The following is a 21,841-nucleotide window of genomic DNA, read 5'->3' on the forward strand; positions in this document are numbered from 1 at the left end:
AGCATGTACAAATTTATGAATGCGTCTGTGGGGTCGACCGCTGGATGTAATGGACTTGAGTAGAGGACGGGTTGGGATACTAGGTAATAGTGTATTCTCTTCCCCGGTGATGGGGGTACATTACCTGCAGCTTGTGTACCCCATTCCCCGGGCATACCATCTACCGGTACCCTGGTTCTGGTGGTACTCTGTTGTGCCCCTTGCAGGCGAGTACCGTGGTGGAGCAGGAGATGAACTGTGTCCACGTGTTCCTTGACTGTTGTAGCCTGCCCGCTGCCCACGGCTACTCTTGCGGGCAAGACTGCTTCCAGCTCTAGTTTTCAGCCACCACTGGTGCCCTAGAAGTACCCCCTGCCTGTGTCCCAGGTGGTGCCGGCTGGCTCCCATGACTGGCGACACTAGAGTTCACTGACATCTAGCGTCTCAGATGCCTTTGTCCAGTTTGCTTCCACACAGAGACCCATACATACTCATCCATGCTTATATAAACACTTCCGTTGCCGTACTCTGACGTCGTCCATTTGGTCCGGGAGACAATTCCCGTCACGCAGGGTGCAGTCGCACCTCCACAGTATCATCTATTGATACTGGTAATGGCTCAAAAGGGCCACCACTTACGAGCTATTTATGCCCGTGCCACCTTTTGGGTGGCTTCATCTTCATCTTAACTCATTCACAAGGGAGACATCTCCCGTCATGCAGGGTGCACTCGCACCTCCACAGATCTCCAGTATCAGCTCTTGATACTGGTAATGGCTCAAAAGGGCCACCACTTACGGGCTATTTATGCCCGTGCCTCATCTTCATCTTCATCTTAACACATTCATAAGGAGACATCTCCCGTCATGCAGGGTGCATTCGCACCTCCACAGATCTCCAGTATCAGCTCTTGATACTGGTAATGGCTTAAAAGGGCCACCACTTACGGGCTATTCATGCCCGTGCCACCTTTTGGGTGGCTTAATCTTCATCAATCATCAATCAATCGTACTCTGAGAAATTATTCACATCTAAAATTTGGGTCACAACAAGGGTCACGTTGTGCGACATCATTACACGCAACGAGTACAGCAACTCAACAATGCTAGTAGACGGGGATATAAAGAACTAGACCACACTTCTCTATCCTCCACAGATCTCCAGTATCAAGAGTTGATACTGGTAATGGCTCAAAAGGGCCACCACTTATGGGTTATTCATGCTCGTGCCACCTTTTGGGTGGCTTAATCTTCATCAATCAATCACTTTTCCATAGTTACGGGCTATTAATGCCCGTGCCACCTCTTGGGTGGCTTAATCTTCATCAGTCTTTATCCCATTATGTGCCTCTGTAACCCTTTTTACTACCGCCCACAAGATGGGTATGGGGTGCATAATAAATGAACTAAACTTAAGAAAAACTATAGGTATAAGTCGAGACCCCTAATTCAACCTACGCTTGGGGGTCAAATCACCATACTTGAGGGTCAAATTAGCATACTCGAGGGGTACTGTGTTTAGATTAACATTTTAGTCTATAAACCCATTTAGTGGGTTACTAGGGCCAAGAATTGGCCATGAGGGTAAAGACGTCACGATCCCACTGGCGTCGAGTGCCCAATTGTATTTGGACAAACTCATTTAAGCTTTAATCCCCTTGATAAGTATATTATTGTTATTATTATTAATTATGGTTAGAATACCACTGTTTAGGTCTTAAGTTTTGCGGAGGATGAGATGAAGATTAAACATTAAAAGAAGATTAGTAATGGTTTAGTGAGAGTATATGGACAAGTGTATTGGCCGTAGGGTTGCCAGATTGGGCTACAAGTAGCGAATTGGGCTACTTTTGAGAGCCCCGCGCTTCCAAAATTTTCATTTCGCTACTTGCGAGTTTTTGGGTTAGTTTAAAAGCAAGTTGGGCTACTTTGGACTATTAATATTAAGACTCTCAATGATGATTATTTATGCTTTAATAATATAATGTGTACAAATCACAGCCGCGTCCAACAGCCTGATTGACTTACCCGACTGGTCCCAGACCGGCCCCCTGGGGACATTGATCCTAGGAACCTTCGAAAGAAAAAGTAACCGCAAGGCAAGGTAATCCTCCCCAAGGGCAATAGATTTCCCAACCTTAATTGTTATTAATACTTCATCCCAAAAGCTACACCTGGGTCCACAGATCTTCATTAAGGGGAGAAGGTTATCTAGAAATTTACAGATTGATAAATGATGGGAAAGATCCCTTACAGTTAATACCAGTCCGTCTAATTACCACAGGCTACACAAGCTTCACAAAGCTTCAGAAAGCTTATGTTAGTAATGAATAAATATGATATATTTACTCATGTTGGTGCTGAATGTACAACACGAGAAAACATAATTTTAATCTGAAAAAGTATATTTTTATTAAGAAATTAGACGAAAATAAAGAGCTGGTGACGCCAAATAAAGTCGACGATCCAAGCGTCGGTTAGGTGAGGTTTGGTTTGTTTAAGTTAGGTTAGGTTAGGTTAGTTTAGGTTAGGTCAGCGTAACCTAACATATCATATTTATTCATTACTAACGTATTGCCAGGAAGCTATGTGAAGCTTGTGTAGCTTGTGGTAATTAGACGGACCCGTTAATACCTTTGTCAGGAAGACGATGGTTGGCAAGGAGCGGTAGTGTAAAGCGGCTGTTAGATTAGAGGGATTCTTTAACAACTTATTTCCTAATAGCTTTTTCCTCTTGTGATAAATATGTTGCAAGGCAACTATTTTCAATGTACGCTGATCCCTCCAATAAGCTATATTTCACATGTCTCAAACCAATCCTAAATGATTGGATGAACTGAATGATTGGATTTGAAAGGATAAACTGACTTTCTAAAAAAGATGAAGCAGATCAGTGTAGCCTTCACACTGTCTTAGAAAACTTCACTCTTGGAATACTCAGTTGTGTGTCTATGTAAAAATAAAAATAAAATAAAATAAAATAAAATAAAATAAATAAATAAATAAATAAAATGTTTATTTAGGTAAGGTATATACATACAATAAATTTTTACAAAGATTGGTTGACTTATAGGTAGAGCTAGTACATACAATGCCTAAAGCTACTATTACGCAAAGCGTTTCGGGCATGATAAACTTAAATGACAAGCTTAATACTAATTGAGCATAATGAGTAGAATGAAAACAAGAAATGAAAATATAGCTGAAAAAGCAGCACAAATACAATTATGTCGACAAACAGCGCTCTTTAAAAAAAAACAGACATTGGTTGACAATAGAGGGGTAAGGTAGGTTACAGGGAATTTATTAGGTATAGCTTCGTTTTTATCTTAAACTGGTTGAGAGAGGAACAGTCTTTAACATGGTTGGGAAGGTCATTCCACATTCTGGGGCCCTTGATTTGTAGAGCATTTCTAGTTTGATTAAGTCGTACTCTAGGAATATCAAAACTGTATTTATTTCTGGTGTGGTGCTCATGGGTTCTGTTACAACCTTCTATGAAGCTTTTGAGATCAGGATTGGCATTATAGTTTAGTGTTTTATATATGTATAATATACATGAGAGAATGTGCAGTGGCTTAATGTCTAACATATTCAGAGATTTGAGTAGGGGTACCGTATTACCGTACCGTACCGTATGTATTAACACGATGTACTGAACGGGGTGAGAATAGCTTGAGCTACCTCATCCCTTTGTGTGTATTTTACCTCAATAAACTTATTTCAATTTCAATTTCAGAAGAATTGTTTATCCTCATCATGCAAAGCTTCATGCTAATTTAGACTACAATTCTATGCATCTGCCCCTGGAAAAAGTTGACTTTGGTTACGAATTTTCAACACTTCGGGTCACTAACAGACAAAACAATTTTATAACCCAGGAAAAGTTTCAAAATATTAAAGAAAGATGCGATAATTGTTTAATGAAAGCTTGCAAATAGCTTCTTTCTCGTATTCTAAGTAATGTTGAAACTTTAAAAAGGGTGAAAAATCTGTTACCTATCATATGCCTTAGCCACACACGGCCACCATTTTCAGAACTTCCATAAGTATTAGCTGACCAATCTAAGCTTAGTGAAATTGAAAGTCAGTGGCGCCTACTGTTAACCATTGACTGGTCCAACATTTGTGAGGGACAAATTCCAACATCTGGAGCGCCATTTTAGACCAAGACAAAAACTGTCAAGAACGAATCCATAATAGCAAAAACTCTCGAATCCATAATAGCAAATAAAATTCGTCTTCATCTTGAAAAACATAAATTAATAATTGAGTCGCAACATGGTTTTATAAATGGCCGTTCATGTTTAACAAATTTGTTATCTTTTTATTCTAGCATTGTTGAGGCAGTTGATAGTGGTAAGGATTGCGATGTTGTATACCTTGACTTTAGCAAAGCTTTTGATACAGTGCCACATGAAAGACTGATTAAAAAGATAGAGTCTCATGGTATTGGGGGTGCTATATTAAGCTGGATTAGGGCATGGCTATACCAAAGGAAACAGAGAGTTAGTATAAATGGAATCAAGTCAGAGTGGGAAAATGTTGTAAGTGGAGTGCCTCAAGGCTCTGTCCTGGGACCTCTGTTGTTTATAATATATATAAATGATTTAGATTCAGGTTTGAGTAGCAACATTTGCAAATTTGCCGATGATACGAAAATCGGTAGGGAAATTAATTCGGAGGAGGACTCACTATCACTTCAAGTTGATCTAGATAGGGTTTTGAAATGGTCAAAGGATTGGCAGATGCAGTTTAATGCTGATAAATGTAAAGTTCTGAGGTTAGGTAATGATGATAGAGTTACAAGATACGAGCTAGATGGTGTTGTGATTGCGAAGTCGGATTGCGAAAGGGATCTGGGAGTTATGATTAGTAAGAATTTAAAACAAAAGGATCAATGCATAAATGTTCGTAATAAGGCAAATCGGACACTTGGATTTATTAATCGCAGCGTTAGTAACAAGACACCTGGTGTGGTTCTCAAGCTATATCTTGCTCTAGTTAGGCCCCATTTAGATTATGCAGTTCAGTTTTGGTCGCCATATTATAGAATGGATATAAATTCACTTGAACGTGTCCAGCGTAGGATGACTAAGTTAATTCCCCAAATTAGAAATCTTTCATATGAAGAAAGATTAACAAAGCTTAAGTTGCATTCACTGGAAAGGCGAAGAGTTAGGGGCGACATGATAGAGGTTTACAAGTGGGTGAATGGACATAACAAGGGGGATATTAATAAGGTATTAAAAGTATCAACACAGGACAGAACACGAAACAATGGGTATAAATTGGATAAGTTTAGATTTAGGAAAGACTTGGGTAAATACTGGTTCAGTAACAGGGTTGTAGATTTGTGGAACCAATTGCCGCGTAACGTGGTGGAGGTGGGGTCCCTCGATTGTTTCAAGCGCGGGTTGGACAAGTATATGAGTGGGATTGGGTGGTTATAGAATAGGAGCTGCCTCGTATGGGCCAATAGGCCTTCTGCAGTTACCTTTGCTCTTATGTTCTTATGTAACGCTGCTGGCGATCCCATACTGATTGACCTCGCTGAGTTTGCATTGAAAATATACAGCTTGCAAATCAGTAATGCCCTGGTTGAACGGATATTTTCAAGAGTAACGTCTGTGAAAACTAAACTGAGAAATCGAATGGGACTTGAGCTTTTGACATCAATCTTGACATCAATCTTTGACATCAATCTTGAGAATCAAAACATATCTTGAAGAAAATGTAACTTGTTGCTCGTCATTTGAATCACTCATGTCAATTCTTAAATACATAAGAACATAAGAACAAAGGCAACTGCAGAAGGCCTATTGGCCCACACGAGGCAGCTCCCATTCTACAACCACCCAATCCCACTCATATACTTGTCCAACCCGTGCTTGAAACAATCGAGGGACCCCACCTCCACAATGTTACGCGGCAATTGGTTCCACAAATCAACAACCCTGTTACTGAACCAGTATTTACCCAAGTCTTTCCTAAATCTAAACTTATCCAATTTATATCCATTGTTTCGTGTTCTGTCCTGTGTTGATACTTTTAATACCCTATTAATATCCCCCCGGTTATGTCCATTCATCCACTTGTAAACCTCTATCATGTCACCCCTAACTCTTCGCCTTTCCAGTGAATGCAACTTAAGCTTTGTTAATCTTTCTTCATATGAAAGATTTCTAATTTGGGGAATTAACTTAGTCATCCTACGCTGGACACGTTCAAGTGAATTTATATCCATTCTATAATATGGCGACCAAAACTGAACTGCATAATCTAAATGGGGCCTAACTAGAGCAAGATATAGCTTGAGAACCACACCAGGTGTCTTGTTACTAACGCTGCGATTAATAAATCCAAGTGTCCGATTTGCCTTATTACGAACATTTATGCATTGATCCTTTTGTTTTAAATTCTTACTAATCATAACTCCCAGATCCCTTTCGCAATCCGACTTCGCAATCACAACACCATCTAGCTCGTATCTTGTAACTCTATCATCATTACCTAACCTCAGAACTTTACATTTATCAGCATTAAACTGCATCTGCCAATCCTTTGACCATTTCAAAACCCTATCTAGATCAACTTGAAGTGATAGTGAGTCCTCCTCCGAATTAATTTCCCTACCGATTTTCGTATCATCGGCAAATTTGCAAATGTTGCTACTCAAACCTGAATCTAAATCATTTATATATATTATAAACAGCAGAGGTCCCAGGACAGAGCCTTGAGGCACTCCACTTACAACATTTTCCCACTCTGACTTGATTCCATTTATACTAACTCTCTGTTTCCTTTGGTATAGCCATGCCCTAATCCAGCTTAATATAGCACCCCCAATACCATGAGACTCTATTTTTTTAATCAGTCTTTCATGTGGCACTGTATCAAAAGCTTTGCTAAAGTCAAGGTATACAACATCGCAATCCTTACCACTATCAACTGCCTCAACAATGCTAGAATAAAAAGATAACAAATTTGTTAAACATGAACGGCCATTTATAAAACCATGTTGCGACTCAATTATTAATTTATGTTTTTCAAGATGAAGACGAATTTTATTTGCTATTATAGATTCGAGTAACTTTCCCACAATAGACGTTAGGCTAATTGGTCGATAGTTAGACGCAAGTGATCTATCTCCTTTCTTAAAAACTGGTATCACATTAGCAACTTTCCAAAACTCTGGCACTCTGCCTGACTCTATTGATTAAGAACATAAGAACATAAGAACAAAGGTAACTGCAGAAGGCCTATTGGCCCATACGAGGCAGCTCCTATTTATAACCACCCAATCCCACTCATATACTTGTCCAACCCGTGCTTGAAACAATCGAGGGACCCCACCTCCACCACGTTACGCGGCAATTGGTTCCACAAATCAACAACCCGGTTACTGAACCAGTATTTACCCAAGTCTTTCCTAAATCTAAACTTATCCAATTTATACCCATTGTTTCGTGTTCTGTCCTGTGTTGATACTTTTAATGATTTATTAAATATGGTTGACAGTGGGTCACAAAGCTCCTCTTTGCATTCTTTAAGCACCCTGGCAAACACTTCATCCGGCCCTGGGGATTTGTTTGGTTTGAGTTTTACTATTTGTTTAAGAACATCCTCCCTGGTAACTGCTAAACTCGTCAACCTGTCCTCGTCCTCACCCACATAGACTTGTTCGGCTGAAGGCATATTGTTAAGTTCCTCTTTAGTAAATACAGATACAAAATATTTATTAAAAATACTACTCATCTCTTCATCACTATCTGTTATTTGACCTGTCTCAGTTTTTAATGGACCTATCCTTTCCCTAGTCTTAGTACGATATAACTGAAAAAACCCTTTAGGATTTGTCTTTGCTTGCCCTGCTATGCGATCTTCATAGTTTCTTTTTGCTTTCCTTATCTCTTTTTTAACATTTCTAACCAGTTGTACGAATTCCTGTTCTAAAGTGACCTCCCCATTTTTAATCCTTTTGTACCAAGCTCTCTTTTTACCTATAAGGTTCTTCAAATTCTTTGTTATCCACTTTGGGTCATTAGTATACGATCTATTCAATTTGTATGGTATACTACGTTCCTGTGCTTTGTTTAGAATATTCTTAAATAAGTTATATATTGAATCCACATCGAAATCCCCATTTAAGTCACCTATCGCTGGGTTCATGTCTCGCTCCAAGACCGGCCCACACCCCATACCCAAGCCTTTCCAATCAATTTGACCCAAAAAATTTCTTAGGCTATTAAAATCAGCTTTTCGAAAATCTGGCACTTTAACAGAATTTTCTCCTACTGGTCTATTCCATTCTATGCTAAATCTGATTTCTTTGTGATCACTGCTCCCTAGCTCACTCCCTATTTCGATGTCATTAATTTGCGTTTCCCTGTTAGTTAACACTAAATCTAAAATATTATTTTCCCGTGTTGGTTCCTTAATGTGTTGCGTAAGAAAGCAATCGTCAATTAATTCTAGAAAATCTTCTGCTTCACTATTCCCTGTTTTGTTCAACCAGTTTATTCCGCTAAAATTAAAGTCACCCATGACATAAATACTGTTAGATCTAGATGCTCTAGATATTTCATCCCATAGATGCTTTGCTTCCATTCTGTCTAAATTTGGTGGCCTATATATTACTCCTATTATAATATTATTAGCTTTTTCGTTTAATTCAATCCAAATAGTTTCTGTGTGTGGCTCTGTTTTGATTCCCTCTTTGAGACTACATTTCAAATTGTCCCTAACATATATGGCTACTCCACCTCCTCGTCTAATATATCTATCTGTGTGAAATAGTTTAAATCCATATATTTGATATTCAGCTAATAGTTCTCTATTTTCTACATTCATCCACGTTTCGGTAAGTGCAATAATATCTATTTTTTCTGTGCAGACAAGAGCTTTTAATTCGTTAATTTTATTTCTTAGACTTCTACTGTTAGTGTAATATACCCTAAGTGAATTGTTATTTTGCGGACCTTCTCTTTCCCTGATCGTTTTGCCAATTCCTTTCTCCCACAAACACATACTTTTATTACCTCCTTCCTCCAAATCAATTCCCATACCTCTATCTACTAACAGTTTAAACCCAAACAAACACCTCTAACCACTTCTTCTAGCGAGTTCGCAACAGCAACAACCCCAGAATATATTGCAGACAAATATGTCTGCAATATACAAGAACGAGGTTGTGGATGCAGATCAAGATCTTGATAATCTTCAACTGTAAAGACGTGGAAGGACTCCACACCCATTAGGCTTCAAACAGTAAATATTGGTAAGTTATCCTATTATCATATTGGTTAAATATATTAACTATATATTTCAGTTTATTTCTCAGTTTAGTGAAGCATAATGGGTGTATATATATATATGTGCAGAGAAAATATTAATAAAACAATTAAAATCTTTAATGTACTCTATATATCAAAATAGATTACTTTAAAACCCGTATCAATCACTAAACAAAAAATTGGGCTACTCTTATGATACAAATTCACTACTTTTAGAGCGTCAGCTCTCTACTTTCAGCAACTTGACTCTGGCAACCTGGCGTGTTTAAAAGGCGGGCCACCAGACACTTGTCAACCACAACACACTGAGCCGCCCCGAGGGAAGGTTTACGCTGCACCAGTAATACTCTACTAGCCAACAGTACAAGTCCTCTCTTTCTACAGTAACGTTGAGTTGTGAGTGTTAGAAGATGTCAGTGATGGTGGTAGGTGTGAGGGCCGGGCGCGTGGTGTCAGCAGGAGCCAGACACAAGCACACACTCTCTGCAGGTAAGAACCTCTTATATCACCGTGTTGTTATCTGTTATAACTTACCTGTTCGTCCTTCTGTAAGTTGTGTATGTATAGGTGTGTCATTTTGCGTTATATCGTGCAAGGGGGACACAATGAGGTCATCCAAGGGTCGGTTAACACCAGCCTGACAACAAGAGAAGGTGACCCTGACCAACCTTGGGGACCGGATGGTCACGAGTTATTTCACATTACTCTGTATGATAAACATTGTGTGGTAGAAGAGTGGATTGTTTAGGTACAGATTGTTCTAATGAGTCTAAATAGTTTAGTCTGAATTATGGTTGTACACTATATTAATGTTCTTGAGAGGAAGCAAGCAAGGTGAAGGTAATGGTCAGATCGTACACACGTTTCAACAAACTAAACTTATTTTGGTTGACTTCCCGGCCCTTTCTCTTGGTTTCCCGGAGTCAGGGCCGGGAAGATTGATAGTTGAATCCATCATTTAACTTTCAGTGAATCATGGGTCCTGACTCAAAGGTGCTTTTTATCGATCTGCTGCAAGGTAATGTTAATTTGGTTGTCAAGATGAGCATTATTATTCCCACATGTAAGGTCCTGCATTTGTCTATATTAAAGAGCATTTGCCAGTCTTCTGATCATTTGTAGAGATTGTGTGGGTCTCTTTGTGAGGCTTCAATATAATTTGTTGATATTGAATTATATAAATTAATTTAGGAATTAATTTTTCTGCAAGCACATAAAAGGTAGAATGTAAAAGGAACATGCACGACTTTGTAAAAATTAGAAAGCATGTACCTGATTTTTTTTTAAATGTTAATAAAAATACAAATTACTGTATATGAATTATATATGTTGCTGAAAATTGCTGTAGTAAATGTTCCAAGTTGTGATCTTAAAATTATTCAGTAGCATTATAATCTCAATGTGTGCAAAAGAAGTGTTTACCTGTTTGCCGGAGACCCACTAACACTAATGGACTCGACAAGGACAGGAAGCCGGCGGCTTGTTCAAGGTCCTCTCCCCATTTGTCTATCTTTTCCATTTGTACTTTAAAAGTTAACATTTTTTTGGAGTTTTGGCATTTATGGCTTTGGTGGGTAGGAGGTTCCATGCCTTAATAACCCTGCTGGTGAAAAAGCATCTCCCGTTCTCGGTCTTACATTGTGGCTTGTTGAGCTTGTAACCCTTGTTCCTTACATCTGACCTTTCGGAAAAAACAAATTTGCAGATCAACATCCTTCAAATTGTTTAGTATTTTAATCATCATGTCTCCAAGGGATGTTCATCCCTGGAAGACTTCAAGGTCTACCCTTGCTGTAAAACAGTTAACATTCACATTCTGTAATCCTTCTGAACCTGATAACAGCTTCTAAACTTCTTGCTGGCATTTTTCTCCCAACTGCTAGCAGTAAAATGAATTGAACACTTGTTCATTAAAGATTGATTGATTGATGATGATTAAGCCACCCAAAAGGTGGCACGGGCATGAATAGCCCGTAAGTGGTGGCCCTTTTGAGCCATTACCAGTATCAATAGATGATACTGGAGATCTGTGGAGGTACGACTGCACCCTGCGTGACGGGAGATGTCTCCCTCATTAAAAGAGGTGGCCCGTCAATATACTGCATGAAATGGACAAACAAATAACATAATAAAATAAATAAAACTTGAACCAGCACTTGATCACAGATAACATAAATTGTAATAAATTAATCACTGTATACCAGACCTAAAATTGTCAGATTTATAACGCCCAGCAAAACAATCTACTTAACTTCAGCAGCTGAAACATCCTATCTCTCACAACTAACCACTCCACTGGTGGAGTCACTCCCCCTTACTAACTTGGAGAGGCACTCCTATGCAATTTCGCCAACCTATTGTATTCTAACAAAACGGTAATCCTTACTAACTCTGTGACACTGCCATACACTATTTGACAAAGTATTAAATACATTAATATGTTTATGATAATACTTCCTAAAAGAGTCAGGATTCTCGGCCTCTGTATGCACACAATGTGTAATTTATTTACTAGGCTTCTGGTATTTGTGTAGAAGCAGTTTAAACACCTGACATTGTTCCTAGGGGCATGTAAGATTGCTCCTGCATACTATTATTCCATACATAGTATAGTTATTGTGCCTGCTTGTCGACAAATCTATAGGGTTAGGTCTGCCTGACTGGGTGAATCCTCTCCTCCATCCACTGTCATGATCACCTGCCCAATCCTTGTTTTTAACTTTGTCTGTACAGTACTTTGTCTGTACTGGCCTGTGTGTAACTCCTTTAGTTTGTCTCGGTTCTTTGTTCTTTTGCTGTTCAACTGTGAAGTCTGGGGATGTGTTTGGCCGGGAAGCTATTTGAACTGTAGGATAAAAATATAGGATGACATACAAGGCGAGGTAACAAGATTCAAATTTTATGGGCCAATTTGGAAAGTAGTAGTATGGTGGGTACTGTAAGAGTATAATGAATAGAAGAGTGGTATGAAAGGTGAAGAATATAATGAAAGTAGGAATGTTGTGGGGTAATATTCTACTCCCAGTTGTGACAAATGGAATTTAAACTTTCTTATGGATAGGGGTAGTGCTAAAGACTACAAGTTATGGTAATTATGATTTTGAGAGTTGGCTGGTATAAGCATGTGGCATGGTTATGGTAGTGAAGTTGAGTATAACATGGTGTGGGGTGATGAATTGTGGAGCAAGTGAAGTGCAATACACCGTGGTGGTAAGAACATGGTAAAATACCTTAGGATCATTTACCAATGGTAAATAAGGGTGAAATATGGTAAAGGATCATACAGTAGGCAGACGACAGTTGTTTAGAAGGGAACAGTGGAAAGGTTTATGGAAAGAAAAGGGCAGAGACCTTTAATAGAGTGAAAGGTTTGAGGAACTTCTGCTAGCATGCTCTAGCAGAAGTTCCTGGATAGGGTTTCGGGAATTCTTCTACTCCCCGAGCCAGGCCTGGGGCCAGACTCCAGATGTGTGCAGCATTTATTAGTCAGGTTAAGCTTTAATGGGTCTGGCAAAAAATTGAACGAGTATGGCTTTAAGGGGACAACGACAATCCATTATATTTTCTAACATATACCCATCATATAATAAATGTTTGTGCAAAGAATGAGTGTCTATACATCTAGTGGGATGTAACATTGAAGATTTCCTTTACCAGAACAACAGCAGCAGCAACCACCACAGCAAAAGATGCATCAGGCAGCGAGTGGAATGACCAGTTTTCAACCATCACACATACCCATGCCAGCAAACGTAGAGGAGCTTCAGGCGTCGGAAAAGGTACAGTATGTTGAAGACATGGGAGAATTTAAGGGTGTCATTCAATTAACTCGACAGATGTGAGAAGTACTGTATTTATAAAGACTACCCTATAAAAAGGATTACAATAGTTAATAGTATGGCTAGTTTCTTTCAGCCATGTATGATTTTATAATATTGTTGAGAACTTTATAAAATAATCCACCTACTGAATTTCTTCTCCAAAATGCACATGTTTAAATGAAAGAAATTTGAATTGAAGTTTATTGAATCGAGAATATATAAAAATATGCCCGGTAACCACCCAATTTTCACATTGAACATTTGAAGGTACAGATTGACTTGGTAACTGGGGTTGTTCTGTATGTAATTTAAAATGCATCTTTGCACAGGAACACACCCTATTGGCCTTTTTATACCCGTGTATCACTTTACAACATAAAGTACATTTGTGCTTGCCTATCAGTGTTTGGCTCTCTGACTACAAAGGGGATGCCCTGCCTACTAGCCTTGTTGTGCTGTACTTGTTGCATTATAATTGAACTATTCTGACAATCACATTCTTTGTCGAATCTGCTGTTAAAGTTGTGGATGGAGGTGGCTTCCACTTCATCTTCTCTCTGTGCATTTCACTTGTTGACAACCTGTATGAGTATTTTCATGCACTTTTTATTTTTGTTTACCAGCTTAAACTTGTCCTCTAATGTATAGTTAGAAAGGCTTGGTACTTTCTCCTGATAATAACCTTGTCCTATTTTTTCTCAATTTAAAGAGGCTATCATTGTTCACCTTGTTTATTCCCTTCAGTATCTTGTATGTTGTGATCATATCTCCTCTGTTTCTTTTGTCCTCCTGGGTTATGAGGTAAAGCTCCTTCAACATATTCTAGCTTAAGCATCTTGGCTCTGGAACTAATCTTTTGCAAACCTTGGCACTTTTTAAATTTTAGTTTTATTTGACAAGGTGTGTATTTAGGCCAATGCTGCATATTCCAGCAACAAAAGCTGTGTAGATTGCTTTGAAATAGTCCTGATTTAGGTTTCTAAGCTACTTACTAGTGTTCACCAGCATCCCATATGCTACCAAAGCCACCCTACCTTTGTGTGCCTCTGGTGATATTGTTGGACTCAAATTATATCCTCTCTCAAATCTTACTCGAATTCCTGTAGTTGCTTCCCATTTATGGTTATAAACATCTTCTGGTCTTTTCTCCTTTTCCCCATCCTCATTACCTTACACTTAGTGGATTGAACTCCATCAACTACCAGTATGTTTTCCCACTCCTGGAGTTTGTAAAGGTCCTGCAACATTTTGCAGTTCTCTATTATTACATTCCTCATTAGCTTTACAGAATCTGCAAATAGCAGCATATATGAGCACACACACTCTTGGGTAGCTCATTAATACAAGTTAAGGACAGTAGTGGTCCCAGGACCAAGCCTTGGGGGATCCTACTTATTATGTTTCTCCTGCTAGAGACCTTGCCTCTTGACGTTTTGCCTTCTGTACTTCAGGTACTCCCTTACTTTGTTTAGTGCCTTCCCAATTACCCCAGCTGACATTTCCATCTTTTACGCCAGTCTTTTATGTGGAACAACATCGAATGCTTTTGACAGTTTAGGCAAATGCATTCTACCCAGATTACATCTTTCCTGGGTAGATTTCAAATTCAATCAGGTTTGCTAGGCATGACTTCCTCCTCCTCAGTCCATGCTGACATTTTGTTACTAAAAGTTTAGTCTTTCCAGGTGCTCACTATTCTCTTCTCGATTAGTCTCCAGCACTTTATATTTACTTGTTATTGACACTGGTCTGTAATTTAGTACCTCCTGTCTGTCCCCATTCTTGTTGTGCATTTCCTAATGCCTGAAAATTTGATTTGTAATATGTAACATTTAATTACTGTACAACAGTCATTGTTTATTTGTATACCAATCATGTCACTTGAGGCCTAGTCCCACTTAACTAGAGTAAATGTCAAAAGTAATAATAATTATTGTAACGTTTTGGTATTATGCAAGCCTAGCATTCCAAAGTATCATAAAGTCTTTGTTTTTCACTTGAGCAAACCTAATGACCAATCACTAAAATTTCATTCACATACCTACAAAGCCCATGAAGCTTGTATTAGTTTGACAACTACAGTATTAGTTGCCATTTAATTCTTCAGGTTACTTTTTCATTAGAAAGCCAACTCTCTCCTTACTCCTCTAATTCTCTTACTCCTGCTTTAATACTTCCACTTTTTATTCTCATATGAACCTTGCACATTGAACATTTTTCTCACTTAACTTTTAACCTTCCATTCTCATGGTTTTAAACTTATTTCCTTTGCATTTAACGAGGACAGAAAATGCCTACTGCAATTTTTGTGCCTAGGCAGGTCAAAGCCCTAGGTTCAAGGGTAATTTTCGCATATGGAAAGGTATATGCTTTCTGATAATTTTATTATTCAGCAATAAATTGTAGGAGAGGGGGGAAAAATAGGTTTATGAATAACATAGGAACTGTGCTGTGCTGTAATTGAATAAAAGTACAGGTATTTGGTAATTTTCTTTCTCTTTTGCAGGCACGTTTCTCTCCTCGTCGCAACAGAGATGTTTCTTCACAGTTGAACCAAGTGGGCAGCTTGTTTAGCTCAGGGTTCATGGGCAACCAAGGGTCACAGAGTGCCTACAACCGTGGAACACTGCCTGTTGACTCTCACGTTGATGTTTATGATGCACGCATCACAGTTTCTTTGTCTTCGGTGAGTTTTATTTATACCTAAAGTAAGATCTTTATTGTATATAATAATCATTCCTTAGACACCACATAGAACTGAACCATGTAGTAAGTATTTATATTTGAAGAGTCCTTGTTTGAAAGTTTATTTTTGGGAAAGTTAAGAAAGTTATACACAACATAATGATGCAGTAAGGCATCTCTGTGAAGCTTTTTTTTGTTTTTTAATAAGTTATTCAAAATTCAAAAATATTTAAAGGATGAATACTACATGGTAAATTGGGCACCACTCCTCATTTCCTTAAATGTGAATATCCTTGTATTACTTTGGTACACCACAACCAGGCATATGCAAATGCCTTTGGGAAAAGACCTATTTGGATGCAGACGAGTCAAAAGATTTGGGTGGTACTGGTTTAACATTTTTTTTTAATTTAATATTCATAAATGCTCATGTACATTTATTGTACTTTAGTTTAGCTAATGAGCCATGCTAATTTAGGTTATAAAAACTACATAGTGGGTATCCATTATCTATATGGTGTAATGGAATGATGAGCAGGTGAACTGCATATCGCTTGCTACACAATTCTTGTGACCTTTGAGAGCATAGTGTAACAGATATTCTGAGTGGCAAAATGTAAGCTCAGGAAAATAAAAAATACAATTAAACTAAGGTTTTCATACTGGTGATATGAAATGCCCAAGGGTAATTATTTATACTTGAGTGAAACATTAAGTATAAATGGTTAAGTATAGTAATACTTAACTTAAAAATGTGCATATGATGAATCCAGAAATGTGTCACAAAAAAATAAAATGCAGTTAGCCTGCAAAATTGGTCCTGGGTTCGATTCCTTGGCAGTGTGGTGTTTGGGCTCATTTTGGGAATTAGTGTTGGAGGTTGCATTCTGGGATATGTTAGTAGGGTTATATGGACTTTTACAAAAGTCAAACGGGTTTCTGTTCCCAATAATGTTAAATGGTGATTTTCCCTTACATTATTTAATATTTTACCTAATTATTATTTGTCTTTTACCATCTCTTAACTTAAATATAGACACTTGTTTCACACTGGTTCTGGTTGGAATACCTCCCACTTGCACAAATTTTGCACAGCATTGCATATTGATCTTGACCCACAAAAACTTTTCTAGCTTCTCGTGCATATTTCACTTCATACACTTCTTTCTTCACATAATCAAATCACTCCAGTTTATCACCTTCCCTTCACCTCTATGTATGACTCGATGCCCACAAGGCATTTGAGAGGAACAAACTTTTCTCTGAACACACCCACCAAGACATCCACATTGCCTTTTAAGCCTTGCACACCCCCACTTTCCAACCACTACTTTGCATCCATTCACCACTTGAATGAAGCATGAAATACTTGTTGACCAAACAATAGAAAGTGAAGGGATGACGACGTTTTGGTCCGTCCCGCACCATTCTCAAAGCGATTGTGATGAGGCAAAGGCAATAAATAGGCGAGAGAGAGGTGAGAAGAAAATCTTAGAGGAAGAAAAAGAAAGGTAAAAGTTATGAAAGGTAATGTGTAATAAAGGGGATGGGAATAGGAATGAGAAAGGGATCGTAAGAGAAAACATGGGACAGAAAAAGGAAAGAGAAAGATAAATGGAAGGGTAAGCTTACGTTAGGTCATGTTTATTAAAACGTTTCCTTCACCACCTTCCCTCATCACAATAGACTTGAGAATGGTCCAGGACGGACCGAAACGTCGTCGTCCCTTCACCTTCTATTGTGTGGTCTGGTCAACATACTTTAGCCACGTTATTGTGACTCATCGCCTGCATAGAGAAAACTATATTTTCATTCTGGTTTAATTAAATTTTTTTTATCTTTTCAGGTGATGCAAGCAAATGTCCCCAAGCCTTATGGAATTTCAGGGAAGGTCCCAGTTCATCTAAACATGCTTGGTGGTCAGTGGGCCCAGGATGACAAGTATGTCTCTGGTGACCTCCTCGACCACCACCACTCTACCATCATCTTGAAGAAAAACCCAGGTACTGCCCTCATAACCTTTGGCAGTTTGGGACTCGGATCCCTCGTGAAGCGTGTTGCTCTGTTAAAACTGAGTGGACTTGATTATAGAGGTCTGGAGACTGTGTGTGGCAACAGTAGAATAGACTATTTAAACAGTCGACGGTTTTCTTCGTGTACGAACAATGTGTGTACCCCTGTTCTGTGTACCCATATGCTGAGGTGAGAGATTGCCTTTGCACCCAGGCCTCATCTTCTTCGGTGAAGGGCACGAGATTTATCTTGCAGACAGTTTTTCATTTCGGTGCTTGACAAAAAGGGTGAAGCACATTACAAACCTCCAAAACTGTGCTGCAGGTAGTATGTCCTGTTGCTTTGCAATGTGTAGCAGCACCTTGGAACTGTGTAGTGCTCTTCCTGGGCAGTAGGCTTTCATGGCATTTTACTGTGTTCTGGTGCTTTATAGTGCATCTTGGAAACTCTCATTACTTTTTTTTTTTTCTCCTGCATTTCTGCAAGTTTTGTGTTTTCTTTCATTGGCTGGCTCTCTGCTGGTGCCTTCCTTCCCATCTCGCCTTCTTTTTTTCCTATGTCCCTAGTATTGTGGTGTTGGGCACTGGACATAGGTTCTCTTCTGGCCTCTTATAATTTGGTCCTCCCCTCTGTTCCCATTTGTTGCGTGCCGTGTGCATTACTGGATGACCTCTTTTGAATCTTGGCTTGTGTTGGTGGTAGAAACCTTATTTTAGTAACCATTTGACTTTAGTATTCAGTGTGGATCTGTTGGAATTTGAACGAGACTGCAAATTTGTGCATGCAAGTGTGTGCGCGCCCCAGTCTGTGTATCCCCATTCCATGAGGACGGTGCTGTGCATCATCTTGGATTGACTATGTACCAATGGGTGTCACGTTAAGTTTTCTCACGTTAAGTGTTGTTTCTTGGCCAAATTGATTCACAGTACTATAGGGGAGTATGTTTTCATAGGTCTCTCTCTCTCTCTCTAAGTACATTATTTGTTCCTTTGCTTATTTTTTTCTTATGGCCTTGTCTGGTCAAGTGGCTTATTCTGACTGTTACTACATCCTATAATGGCACCTTGGTGGTGCCACTATGGCTTAGCTTTACCCCTCAATTTTTTATTTCTCCATTAATAAAATTTGTTAGCCACCTTCAGCTTTGGTTTCATCCAGGGACAACCTTACTTTCTTATGGCCAGTTCAGCCCTGGCTCCTGATTTCGGTGTGTGCCAGCTCCCATGTTCCTTATTTTTATTTCTTTACATGGCTCAGCAATTTATGCTCAACACCATTGCATCATATATAATTGCTTTGGTAGAGCTACATCTTGATTTTTGGCTAGATTTTTCTAGTTGTCTTTGAAGCTTGGCAGCCTTTTTAAAAAAGCAAATCATTGCTGTGTGCTGTTGATGCCCACTTGGGCATTTGATAACGTGCCTGTCCTTCGTCGTGGACAATTCAGATTCGTGCCTCTTTAGATGGTTAGTTTTTTCATTAGTACATTGTTCAAACTTTCAGGCAAGTACGTTTACTAGCTTTCTGGTCTTGGCTTGTTTTATCAGGAGATGCTCTTGTGCATTTCCTTCTTGTTTTATGCTTGGAATGAGAAGACTTTGTTCAGGCTCGATGCATTCAGTTACAACCATGAACAGTTATCTTCAGGCTTCTCAGAGTACAGTACTGTACTACTTTTGAGCTCTTCCTGATACATTTTGATGACATGTGGCATTGTGTAAAAGGAATCCTTATGGGTGACACACACATTGGTTGAATTTTAGTGTAATGTTATGAAGTGAAGCTAAAGAATTTGATTTTATTTCAGTTTGTAAAGATATTCGTAAAAAAAAAAGATTCTATGTATAGCATCAGTAAAACCACTTGTTCACCATCTACTTTAAAATAGTCTGTTAGCCGAGTTGTTGGTTCAGTGTGGTTCCACTGGCACACTGCTGCTTAGTGCTATATAAAATACATTGTGTACAAGATTGTGTGTAACATTTTCTGACAGGCTACAACAACAGAATTTAGAATGAATTAAAATTCTTAATATACTTGATGTACAGTATTTTCTCCATTTTTTTTTCCTTGTACTCCATACTTCAAAGCATAGACTTAGTCTGCCTTTCGTGCAAAATCTATTGTGTTAGAACATGTTAACGGTGGAGCTAGGCTGGGTGGCAGCTGTTTGTACTAGTCTTGACCTTATTATTGGACCTGTTTATTTAATTTATTTTTTCTTTATTTTCAGTGGAGTAGATATGACGGGGTTGATAAAGAGTTTAGGCATCAACATAGGAAGGGTGACCGAGGGAGCTGCTGCTGCTGTGGGTTGTGAAACTTCGGCATTCCATTGCAGCTGCACCAGAGGAACCTCTTGGCGAGGTTGCAGCCACAGAAAGTCTTCAACGGGGAGACGTGGCAGAGGCTGTTGCCGCTGAAGTAGCTGGTAGTGCTAACAGTGTAGAAGTGCCGTAGATTTGAACACTGTGAGAGCAGCAGGGGCTGCCACATTTGTAGTGGCATATGCTGTGCATAAGGTGTTTGCTCCAGCACGTATAGCTATAACACTTACCGCCACTCCTTTTATTGTTAGACATCTACGAAAAATTGGATTTTTGAAACCACCCAAACCTAAAGCAAGTTAAGGCTTTAAAATTATAAATGCTGTTAAAAGCATTGGAATAATTCTTAATATTAATTTTTAGATTGAAATGGTCATTATTCTGATGAATTAGTGGGATATACAAAATATTGGCAAATTCTGTAGTCCTAAAATTGTAACAGTTGTAAACCTAATTTGCTCAAAAGATTTGCACATTAAATCTAAGGCTTATTGTCTCATTCATTAAAATAAGCCTTCATTACTTGATACACATGTTGGCTTGCAGTACTATATAGGGTTTGTAATTTATAATTTTATATCAAACGTTCTCTTGAAGACATTTAGTGCTTGGTGATGGCTTGTAGCCTCCTGTTGCACAGACGTCCGTTGAATGAACTTTAGTGTGTACTAAATTGGGACCATGTTCAGAAGTTTCTGATGATTTGAATGTTTATTGATTGATCTCTGCTTCTGTGGGTGAGCACAGTTGTGTAATTTTCGCAAAGATTTATAATTTAGGCAATTTAAATTAAAATACTGTAATTATGAATTGTTTTATTTTGGTTACGAATGATTTCAGGGTTGTGCTGCAGTGTGGTTGTTTCTTTGATGCTATATAATACATGTAATACTGTACTATAATGAATGAATGAAAGAGATATTTACAGCTTGTATATAGTTTTTTATTTAAAATGTTAACTGCTGCAAGCAACAGCCTGTTGGACCAAGTTATCACAAGTAGAGCCTAGTTTCATGCCGGGCTTGGGTAGTAGAACTCCTTCCGAGACCCCTCTCCATATCTTGCTGCCATAGTACTATACTCAAGAGCACGTCACTCTTCTTTATTGAGAGGTAGTTTGTACCCCATACTCGTCCTGTGATTGATAACACAAAGGTACAGTGTTAAACAGCCTGAATGGTTCCTGATCAGGTTTTTGAAGGCTACACAAACATTAGCCAGCCATGCACATGTTGACAATGTTACCCTCTTGATGTTTGTGTATTGCCATACACTGCAGGGTCCAGCAAGTTCAGCAGAACTTCGGTTTCAACTCTTGACCATGTCGTAGCTCAGTCGATTAAGGCAGCGTCTGGGATGCTCCCAGACACAGGTTCGAATCCTCGTCACGGCCCTTGTTGATTTGTTCAGAAAGGGTTATGTTTGTAATATACCGTATATACAGTGTCTACCCGACTTAGGTACCTTCCATTTAGCACTCCCTGCTGGACTTGACAGCTGGTTTTGATAACTATTTGGAGCTAACATCTCATTTACTGAAGCTTCCAATAGAGGTGGAATAAGATTGCTCTTTGAATTTACTAAGCTTGCCCACTAAGTAAACAAGTGGCTGTTATTGGGTTGTTGTGGTACAACTTCATTTAAGTCGATGCTTTCCACCATGTTTTTGGTGAGTACTTGTCTAGTTGTGCTTGCAGGGGTTATACTTGCTTCGGCTCTTT

At 38.8% G+C, this 21,841-nt stretch overlaps 2 protein-coding genes across 5 annotated transcripts in view; one reads left to right on the top strand and one right to left on the bottom strand.

Annotated features, from left to right (window-relative positions):
- Positions 1 to 21,841, bottom strand: part of LOC138359922 (uncharacterized) — a 40,318-nt gene that overhangs the window by 10,964 nt on the left and 7,513 nt on the right. The window lies entirely within an intron of this gene.
- On the top strand, positions 9,185 to 21,457 carry LOC138360009 (uncharacterized). Its single transcript, XM_069319897.1, has 6 exons — positions 9,185 to 9,258; positions 9,491 to 9,763; positions 12,932 to 13,053; positions 15,602 to 15,781; positions 17,627 to 17,783; positions 20,027 to 21,457. Exons 2-6 carry the CDS (start codon positions 9,685 to 9,687, stop codon positions 20,032 to 20,034), a joined length of 546 nt encoding a protein of 181 aa, XP_069175998.1. The 5' UTR covers positions 9,185 to 9,258; positions 9,491 to 9,684; the 3' UTR covers positions 20,035 to 21,457.

This window comes from Procambarus clarkii, chromosome 94 (assembly GCF_040958095.1).
Source record: "Procambarus clarkii isolate CNS0578487 chromosome 94, FALCON_Pclarkii_2.0, whole genome shotgun sequence".
Taxonomy (NCBI): Eukaryota; Metazoa; Arthropoda; class Malacostraca; order Decapoda; family Cambaridae; genus Procambarus; species Procambarus clarkii.

Excerpts from the sequence above, each read along its gene's own strand:
- LOC138360009 (XM_069319897.1), top strand. The coding sequence starts at position 9,685 with ATGTCAGTGATGGTGGTAGGTGTGAGGGCCGGGCGCGTGGTGTCAGCA. Across the intron at positions 9,764-12,931 it reads CAAGCACACACTCTCTGCAG|AACAACAGCAGCAGCAACCA; the intron begins GTAAGAACCTCT and ends TTCCTTTACCAG. Across the intron at positions 15,782-17,626 it reads TCACAGTTTCTTTGTCTTCG|GTGATGCAAGCAAATGTCCC; the intron begins GTGAGTTTTATT and ends TTATCTTTTCAG.